The sequence below is a fragment of the Acomys russatus genome, chromosome 3 (assembly GCF_903995435.1).
Source record: "Acomys russatus chromosome 3, mAcoRus1.1, whole genome shotgun sequence".
Lineage (NCBI taxonomy): Eukaryota > Metazoa > Chordata > Mammalia > Rodentia > Muridae > Acomys > Acomys russatus.
This window is the reverse complement of record NC_067139.1, coordinates 12,529,447-12,540,309: the sequence shown is the minus strand read 5'-3', so window position 1 is coordinate 12,540,309 and position 10,863 is coordinate 12,529,447. Positions and strand designations below refer to the sequence as shown.

At 35.5% G+C, this 10,863-nt stretch overlaps 1 protein-coding gene across 1 annotated transcript; it reads left to right on the top strand.

The window, feature by feature from the left end:
• Window positions 1-4,159: 4,159 nt before the first annotated feature.
• LOC127186949 (prolactin-2B1-like) lies at window positions 4,160-10,527 on the top strand. Its single transcript, XM_051143221.1, has 4 exons — window positions 4,160-4,261; window positions 8,115-8,222; window positions 9,368-9,547; window positions 10,342-10,527. Exons 1-4 carry the CDS (start codon window positions 4,160-4,162, stop codon window positions 10,525-10,527), a joined length of 576 nt encoding a protein of 191 aa, XP_050999178.1.
• Window positions 10,528-10,863: the final 336 nt, after the last annotated feature.

Here is a 10,863-nt window from a genome sequence, read left to right as displayed (position 1 = left end):
AATATAGATTAAGCAACTACTTTCGTCTCTCCAAAGCATTAGAAAGCGGAGAGAGATGAATGCCTGTGCACATCTTGCTTCTGCGCTTTGGCTCAGACTTGGATTCCAGATCAAGAAATGTACCACTTAAATTTAGAGTGCATCTTCTGCCTCATTTATCACAAACTCTGTTTTAAATTGGCTATCTCCCATATTACATATATAATTCGAGGCCCTGTTAAATAAACACTCAATATTAATTGTAATAAATATAACTTTCTGTTGATTTGACATCAACTGTTGGAACTTTTAAAGCATCACATTCTACCTTTTACCCTGAAGGTTCAAGGCTACTTAATAAATATATTAAATACTTCCCTAAGAATGGCAATACTCTCTAACAGTCCTGTTCAGAATCTAAAGTCTCCTCTGAGATTCAAGCAACAGTAAAATCCTATAGAATAAAATAAAATAAAATAAAACATGATACAGGTTGCCATCGTACAGGAGTAAGAAGCAACATTCACAGTCCGGGGGGGGGGGGCGTTTGGTGACTATATCAAGAAATGATAGGACCAAACCAAGACTGAAATCTTGTGACATATGGAACATTTGACAAAATCAATGGAACTCGGAAAGGTTTAGGTTGCTAGCCTTGCCCTACCATATTTGTTGCTGCCTCTACGCAATGCCTGATACTTTCCTAAGCAGACAGACAACCCATGGAGCTCACCTATCTAATACTCTTGGTATTGTCCTAATATTAGGTTTTAAATTCACAATAGCCTTTTAAGCCTTATGAAGTCCTTAAAGGGCTTATGAACCTGCCACATAATGCTTGGCTTCACTGACATTCTAGAATTTTGAAGTAAGTCTCTATGAGTCCTATAGTATTATATTTTCATGCCTACAGACCAAGGCCACATGTACCCTACTGCCAAGTTCTGTGGTAAGCTTCTGATACAGACTATGAACAATAATAACATGGGAGAGTCTATCTGAAGTTGTTATGAATGCATCTTAACTAAAATTAGTGCATTACTGAGAAATAAATAAGTTATTATCTACCATATTATGTTATAACACACATTATTCACTACAGGAAAAAAATAGAACCATGAGATCTTTACATGGTATGATACCACCTCCTAATTTTTTATATATTCCCTTAGAGCAGTAGTTCTCAGTCTTCCTAATACTATGATTCTTTAATATAGTTCCTCATGTCATGGTGAACCTTAACCATAATATTATTATTGCTACTATTTCACAACTGTAATTTTGCTACTGATATGCATTATAATGTAAATATCTGATATTCAGGATATCATATGTGATATGGGACCTCTATGAAAGAGTCGCCAAACTCCCAAAGGAGTTGTGATCCACAAATTGAAAACCACTGCTATAGATGTTTAATTTCAATACTAACGCATGTACTACAGATATCCTTCAGATATTTTGCTGACCACCTGTAGCAAATCCATTCATAATGGCAAATCTAATATCATATATAGTTGTCAAATAATCTGAGAGGATAGTAATTATACCAGTTGAAAATGTGCAAGAAGGAACAATTCATGATAAAAATAGGTAGCACCAAATCCCATTTAGTTGTCGAAAAATTAAAAAGCCCAAGACCAGGTTTGTTAATTTCCATTGGGTATTGGATAGAGCACACTCTTTGGACTCTATACCACAGAGGCATTGTCACTGATTTTGATGCATTCCAGAACTAAATGGTAAGAATTTAATGTTGACACTACATTTTCGTGATGCATGTTGTGAAGTAATTGACTGAGAATGAGTAGACATTCCATCGTAGTTCCAATCAATCGTCTTCATGCTCCACGGCACCGTACTAGTTATTGAAATAAAATGCCAGTGTGTCAAATGATACTGTAACACCCAGCAAATAATGTGGAACCACTGGGCCAGTAGTTGTACAATTATGAGGTCAGAAAAAAAATTTTTATCATTGGATTTTAGACCTCAACAGCATAGAATCCATGATAACATTATCCAGGTTGAGAATCTGTGTCTAAGGATGTCATATTACACAGTAAGATGGACTTTGCAGTTTGATTCAATAGACATAATATCTTTTACTAATTGCCTTTGTGTGTTTACCTGTTATTTCTTTTATCAGTCTAGCAAGCAAAACTTTTATACAATTCTGTGGATATTGCTAAAGACTTACAAAGATTAAACTGTTCAGAAGAAACACTATTTGCTAAGCCCTGGTAATTCAGGATCTTTAAGAAATAAATGAGAACCTGGAGGAAAAAACTGAAAGTCTAGGCCATAGCTATTTCCAGTTTAATATAAAAATTCCATCAGTAATTTGTAACATAGTATAACATACCTTGGACACAAGCAACAGCTCGGAAATGAGATAAACACTGAAGATATGTTTATAGTCACGAATTCTAGGCTGCACTCCCTGATCCTAATAGAAAAAGGTCATGACACCCTCAACTCTGTTTCAGGTGTTACTTCCTTCTGCCCTTGAGCAGCATTTGCTCTGCTATATAGGAGGTGGAAAGACTTCAGTGGTGCAGATTTCCCGAGTCTGCAGGCAAGCTGTGGTATGACTTCAAGGATGCCACTGTCTTTGACGCAAAGGTTTTCCTGTAAGTAACTCTTCATTCAATTTTCCTCTAAAAATGCTTAAACATTATGTTACTGGGAATTTACTTATTAATGTATTTGTAGCCCTCTCTGTGATAATTTGACATATGTTAATATGTAACCAGGAGAAGCAAAGCCACATAAATTTTACACATACTTTGTAATCATTGCTGTAGGATGAAAATACACTCTGTGATTAGTGTTTTCAAAGAGAGAATTCATCTTAGAACAAAAGTTCTATTGAAATATAGTCCTGAAAGTCAAATTTTATAACCTAATTTGTTTCAGATTTATGTCTATAAAGGTAACTAGCCTTTTAATTTTATAAATGCATGGTGTATCACCCTGTTATAAACACAACCTACTGATGTGTAACAGTTTTGTTTTTCTTCGTGTAAAGAACAAATGAAAAGGAATTGATGAAGCCAGCACTAAGCATTCAAAAAGCATTTAAAGCAATCTGTTATATTTTACTAAAGATGTGAATGAAGTTAGGCAAAACAAAAGAATGGCTACAAAGAACATGTGATATTGTGAGATCATTTGGTGGGTATGTTTTATGTAGAGCCAGAATACAGAAGTAGGTTTTCATGGTTTCTACTAAAAAGGACTAGAGATGAAGTAAAAAAAAACCATAGAGCAGATGAAATAAATAAAATACAAATCCTGGGCTGGTGACATGTCACCAAGAATGATGTAATGACTACAATCCTTGGCAATACAGAGTGTTGGATGATGGGCAAAGTCCTCAATGTGGGTGTGTTGCCTTCTAAAATTACTAGCAATGGGATTATAAGAAAATCACATAGCTGCATATACAGCTTTTATATTCCTTATGTCTTCATTATAACTGTGTTGCACAGGCTTATGCAAACATCAAATTGAGAGAAAAATATCTAATTTGTTTTTTCACCAAGAAATAAGAACATGGCATATTGGAGTTGAGTTTACAGTATAAGGCTGTGGCTCAATTTTTATGACTACACTTTTTCATCATTCATATTAGTAAAAATCAAATAATGCTTTTTCATAAATAATGAAGATAAAACAAATGTGTCCATGTTGCCTTTGCCAGATTAGAGTCAAATATGCTAATATTAAACACTGAGCTACAAGTTACAAGTTCTTGACTGTCTTATTACTGAAAACCAAGAGAAATTTGCAGGACATTAAATGACCTGATAAATCTTATTTGATCATGCTGACTTGATATATGTTAAGCTCCAATGTGGGGACAAAACATAAAAAATATCTCTAAGTAACACAAAAATTCAGAATCTTAGCCATATTTCAAAATGTAACTCTGTGCAAATATAGTTATGTAAATAAACTTGCACTGTGGAAAATGTTCATTACTCAACACACCTAAAACTACCAAATTCTGAAAAAGATGCCACTGTGATAAGGCCTCCATTGAAAGGGTGAAGTTGCTAATCTCAGAGAAAGAGATATGAGTAGCTTCTCTTCTTTAGCAAGGGCATTGCTCCTGCTCCTGGTGTCCTACTTGCTTTCGTGGCAGAATGTGACCTCTGCACCCACCTGTGTCAGCATGGATAAGGCAACAGAGATGTACATGGAGAAACTGCTTCAGAAGACAACCTATCTGTCTCACATCCTTACTAGTCAAGTTGGAGAACTGTTCAGAAGATTTGTAAGTTCCCCTCTGACCCATGGTTTCTTTCTAAAACAGCCCTTGATGCTACTGGTTGGGATGTAGAATAAATAGGGAAGCATCAGGACCCACATTTCGAACAATGTACCATGATAAAGAGAGGAACCCAACAGCTATCAGTCTCTGTGACAGGACAAGAGGACAGTCTCCAGAAATGTCAGTTATTTCCAAACACCATATAATGTTAATATTTTCTCTATTTTTGGTCTTATTTTAGGTTACTTTGTGACATAAAGTCATAAAATTATGGGACAGAGAAGGGTGTGATTATTATGCTTTTATTTAGTGGATTGGTCTCCAACAGTGTTTTCTATTTAGTATATTATTGATAAGCAGTAAAGGAGACTTTCTTTCCAGCAAATTGAAAACAGAATTTTTCTTTTGACAAATATTCAAATTGAGTGAATATATTTTTAATAATTCAAACTTATGTGTTTGTATTAACAAGGAGGTCTGTTGTAAAGATGGGAACAGGTCTAGTCTTCATGATGCAGACACTTTGGAAGCTGACCGTTATATTACCTGTATTATATTAATCAATGAGGACTTCCATACATCAATGACCAATGAGAATATAAGTCACACTTGCATAACACATACATACACACATAATTCTAACACTCATTTGACACACTGTTGTTTCTGCCATTCCTATGCCTTTATGTGCTGCCTTGGATATTTGAAGTCATCCTGTGTCCTTTCAAATTCTCAAAAATTTAACTAATAATAGTTTTACACAATGATTATAAGAAATACTTATAATGTAGTATATTAATGAATAAATATTGATAAGTGAAAATGGTAGTTTTCTATGTTAATTAGCTCTTGGCTTCTTACTTCCAATAATATTATTCCAAGGTTTTTATGACTTGGTGTAATCAGTGAAATAGAACTCCAAGTTCATTATGACCTTGGTAAGTGATCTTAGTAAGTTCTATAAATGCAGAAGTAATTGTAAGAAAGTTATAATATTAAGATGTCTAACAAACTAAGTAAGTTAGAGAATATACATACTTAGTTACTATGGAACTTACTACAAATGTCAGACAAAGATGATATGACACTGAGTATTTGGTAATTTTGCTATTTTTGGTGCTGGATTTAAGAACTGTTAAGAAGTCTGACAATAATAGACATGGGAGGAAGCTGGGATATCTGTGGGTTAGTTAGTGGAAGAATGACACTATATATCAAGTTTTAAAATGTAGACAAGAGAGTTGTTCTCCTAATACATTAATTTCAATTTTTTAAATTAATTTATTCTTGTTACATCTCAATGTTTATCCCATCCCTTGCATCCTCCCATTCCTCCCCCCCCCCATTTCCCCATTATTCCCCTCCCCTATGACTGTTCCTGAGGGGGACTACCTCCCCCTGTATATTCTCATAGGGTATCAAGTCTCTTCTTGGCTACTTGCTGTCCTTCCTCTGAGTGCCACCAGGTCTCCCCCTCCAGGGGACATGGTCAAATGTGAGGTACCAGAGTACGTGAGAAAGTCATATCCCACTCTCCACTCAACTGTGGAGAATATTCTGACCATTGGCTAGATCTGGGAAGGGGTTTAAAGTTTACCTTCTGTATTGTCCTTGGCTGGTGCCTTAGTTTGAGCAGGACCCCTGGGCCCAAATCTGCCTATCATATTGTTCTACTTGTAGATTTCTAGGACTCTCTGTATCCTTTTATTTTGCTATTCTCCCATGCATCTCTCATTTAGAGTCCCAATAGGATGCCCTCCCCTCTGTCCCAGTTTCCTGGTAAGTGAAGGCTTTCGTGGGACATGCCCCTTGGGCTAGTATGCAGATATAAGTGAGTATATACCATCAGAATGGCTAAGATAAAAAACTCAAGCGACACCACAAGCTGGCGAGGATGTGGGGAGAGAGGAACACTCCTTCATTGCTGGTGGGAATGCAAACTAGTACAGCCACTTTGGAAATTTATCTGGTGCTATCTCAGAAAAATGGGAATAGGGCTTCCTCAAGACCCAGCTATTCCACTCTTTGGAATATACCCAGAAGATGCTCCGGCACACAACAAGAAAATTTGCTCAACCATGTTCATAGCAGCCTTATTCATAATAGCCAGAACATGGAAACAGCCTAAGTGTCCCTCAATAGAAGAGTGGATAAAGAAACTGTGGTACATATACACTATGGAATACTACTCAGCTATTAAAAACAAGGAATTCCCGAAATTTGTGGATAAATGGATTGAGCTAGAAATGATCATAATGAGTGAGTTAACCTAGAAGCAGAAAGAATCAAATGGTATTAATTTCAATTTTTAATAACACATTCTTGAGAATTTCCTTCAATAATGCTGCATCTATGAGAATACTACCCTTTTCTCTCCCCACCAACTCTTACAGTATTCTTCCAACCAAAATTCATGGTCTCTTAATACTGCTGTTAAATAAATATACATGTATACATATGCATATATGTGTGTATATATACACATATATATTTGTGTACATGTGTGTGCATATTTAACTTTGCTTTTGTGCGTTTTTGCCTGGCTGTTTACCTGACCACCTAGGGTTATACAACCTATGTGGGACCTTCCAGAAAACAATGGTTTGCTTCTCTCAGCAGCCATGGAAACCCTGTAGTTCATTATCTAAGGATAGGACTATGTGGAATTTATCCTGACCATATTGGCATTTTAACTACTATTACCACTATCCTGGTCTAGTTTAGTCAATCGTATTGTTGAGAATTCACGGGTTCATTTTACCTGTCGCGCATGTCTAGGGGAAGGCCTCTCTCAACATATTTCCTGGGAATCAGGTTTTTACAAGCTTTCTATCTCTTCTCCCCTTGAGATTTTCCCTTTAAGATTTTTATGAGATTGGTCTGGAGTTATTACATACTCAATTTTGAATTGTTTTACTCCCATCCCCCAAACCCTTATGAGCAAATTCTCATTATCCAGGTGCAAACCGTACCTCCCAAATTATCCCTGATTGGCTAAATAAAGTCACATACAGCCTGTACTGGGCAAATAAGAGAGATCACAAAGAGAGAGAGAGAAAGAGAGAGAGAGAGAGAGACAGAGAGAGAGACAGAGAGAGAGAGACAGACAGAGACAGAGAGAAGAGAGAGACAGAGAGACAGAGAGGGACAGAAAGAGACAGAGAGACAGACACAGAGACAGAGAAAGGAAGAAAGGAGCAGATTGCCATGGATTAGCCTGAACTAGAAGCACTTGTCCAGGAAGAGCTTTCTCTGTGGATTGGCAGGATGGAAAGGAGCAGCTCAATGGAAAACAGGAGCAGTGTTTATGGGGGTTTTGGACAAGACAGCTTAGAGGGTTAATATCTGCCCAACCCAAGCACATTAAGTACTACTAAAAGTTTAACATTTCTGTGACTTTTATTCATAAAGTAGCAGATTAAGGAATAAATGCTGCCTTAATACTTATATGAATCAATATTAAATATTAATAACTATTCAACAAGTCTTAGATTTAAGGGGGTTGAAAATCTCAAAGCCACTGATTCTCTGCGTTTTGGTTACATAATAGCATCTTTATAATAGTCTTATTCTGTTTCAAGAAGGATTTATTTTGGTGAGGGATGAGAATACTCTTACCTGTAGGTATATGGAGAGTTATTTACAACACAGTGATAGAATATTTTAGTATGAGAACTGATAATAATAGGTTTTATGATTTCTCCATTTACAGGTAGTTGGTTAGGTCTATATTCCCAAGCATCAGCTCACTTAGGTTGAACTTAAGTTAAATATCTATCAAATGCATCAGAATTTGAGTCATTGGCTCATTCATATAATTTTAATATATAAATTATTCATATTTCATCATTTCCAGGATCAACAGTATGTCCAGAGCATGGGGGTCAGTGACATAGTCCCTGACTTTTGCCACACTGAAGCTTTTGATACTCCAGAAACAAAAGAGGAAACTCTAGAAACCAATGTAAGTGTTTATGCATTGTATTTCTTTACCAGAACACTGGAAATATAGAGCATTTCTACAAATAGTGGCCAAAGGCACAACAATGGGAGTTTTATAAGCAATAAAGAAGTTATACTGCAGGCTTAGTGAATTACAAGTGAAATCTGCCAAGTTATGTTTTAGATGATTTATAATTGTGCTTGGAGAAAAATATTTCTACCACTGTAAACCTCTGGGATTGCATTTATTATTCTATAGAAAAATTTAAATTGACAATAACATTCATGGTTGAATGTTCATTAATATAAACATATGTGGTACAAATATAGTTGTATTTTTCGTGATTACTGATGGGCCCTGAGTTGGTCGCATAGTACATACTGATCTATTCATTTCCGACTGTCAATTAGTTCCTGGTTCTAATCTATTTCTCTTACTAAGTGTTGAACTCTAACTGGTTCTTTTACCTCTACTTTATTGCTAAAAGCCACCTGAGAGAAGAGTCCAATGATCCCTGTACCTTGTTCTTCAGGATACAATCATCCTTTCTTTCTGATGAAAAGTCTACATATCATATCAGCTCCAACTTATAATAGTTATCATCTCTCATATAAGATTCTCTGCCATAACTCATCTCAGAATTGAGTTGAACATTATCCACACAATATAATTGATCTTACATATCCACACAATATAATTGATCTTACATATTTTGCGTAATGGAACATGCACTCTCTGTCTGTCTGTCTGTCTGTCTGTCTGTCTTTCTCTCTCTCTCTCTCTCTCTCTCTCTCTCTCTCTCTATATATATATATATATATATATATATATATATATATATATATATACATATATATATGTGTGTGTGTATATATATATACCATTTGCATGATCTGAATGAAGGAAATAAAGATTTAAACTAATTTATTGAGAGAGATTACTTTGCCAGAATCTTCATAGCACACTCTACTGACAGTTCTTAGTTTAGTTTTCAGCAAAATTTCCCCAAACAATGTCAATGGCTACACTTTTCAAGCATAAAATTTGTATTGTCTATAAATTAACATGAATAGCTACTTTATATTATTTTGTAGGGAAACCTCCTTGTATATAATCCTACTGCATTTCTTTTATTCTAATATGATTGTTGAATTATGGTTACTTAGCCAAAAGAACTGCTGAATTTGGCATACAGTATACTGGGTTCCTACAATGACACTCTGCATCACCTTGTGGATGAAATGTCCATCATGCAAGGAAACACTTCTGCTCTTCTCATCAAAGCCAGACAGATTCAGCAAAAATTTATAGACCTCATGTATGGCGTTAAATTAATGCTTATCGTGGTGAGTAATCTACTGACAGCTCTTAATGTTCTTCCTGCTTCAGTGGGGTGTGATAAGAAACATATTTTTAAATGTTTTATTTGCAAAAAAGGATAAAAACAACATAGGTTATGCAAACCATTATAGAAAATCACAACCAGTCAAATGCATTATTGTGAAGTCCAGTCCCAGTGGATACATCTACAAACATTCCCACATCTAAGGCTGGGGCATTGTTGCAGGAGATGGGAAGGAAAGATTTAAGAACCAGAGAGTCAGAGAGTTTGCTCTAAGAATGTGTTTCCTCAGAATGTCAGAAGGTTACCCATAGAGTGTTACCAGTGTGACTTTTTACACATAAGATGAACAAGGGAAACACCAATAGATGTGGAAAAGTGGACAAGGCATGGGAGGAAGGTCCATGGGGACTACACAAAGTTCTACACAAAGAGCTACAAGCAACATATGAATGCTTAAAGTAGGAGAAACAAGCTTCTCCAAGGAAAAGCCCATCAAATGTTGTTCCAAAACCAAATGGTCACCCATAAAAACATGCATACAAGTAACATTATACAGATTGATCAGGTTATATTTAAGAATACATATGCAAATACATAAGAAACATTTATTAAAGACTTCACATCTGCAAGAAAATGTATTCATTTGGGATGTGCAGAGACATATTCACGAAAAATCCATATTTATTTTGCAGTATTGACTATGTCTTTACCAATCTATATTTAATTTTTAGAAAGAATAAACATCTAAAACACAATTAATATATAGCTAACTACCCTTTTGATTTTCATGTTCAGATGGAAGAACAAAATAATGCATTCTTCGCTCCCTGGTCTGGAGAGTCATCCTTGCAGCTGCACAATGCAGACGAGCGTACTCTTTATATTTATAACCTGATACGCTGTGTATTCAGGGATGTTCGAAAAATAAGTACTTTCATCGAGATCGTCAAGTACCAAATGACCAATCAAATGAACTGCTAACAGCAAATAAGACATTACTACAAAGCCCCCTTTATATCTTCTCTCTTCTTTAAAAATAAAAGTTCTTTGGAAGTGCAAATGTCTTAGGTAATTGGTTCAAATTTCTTCTGTTGATTTTGTGCAAAATCTATCCATACTGACACCTTCCAATCAAAATATTTAACAAATAATACAAGTTAAGCATGCAAATAACACATTACACAATTCAATTTATACTCCCAGAATATTGATATATGTAAAATTGCTAGAATCAAAAATAATATTACTGATTTACAGTCCCTGATGTCTATAAAAATACATTGGAAGCCAATCATTCTTTATCAGACTCTGCAGCAC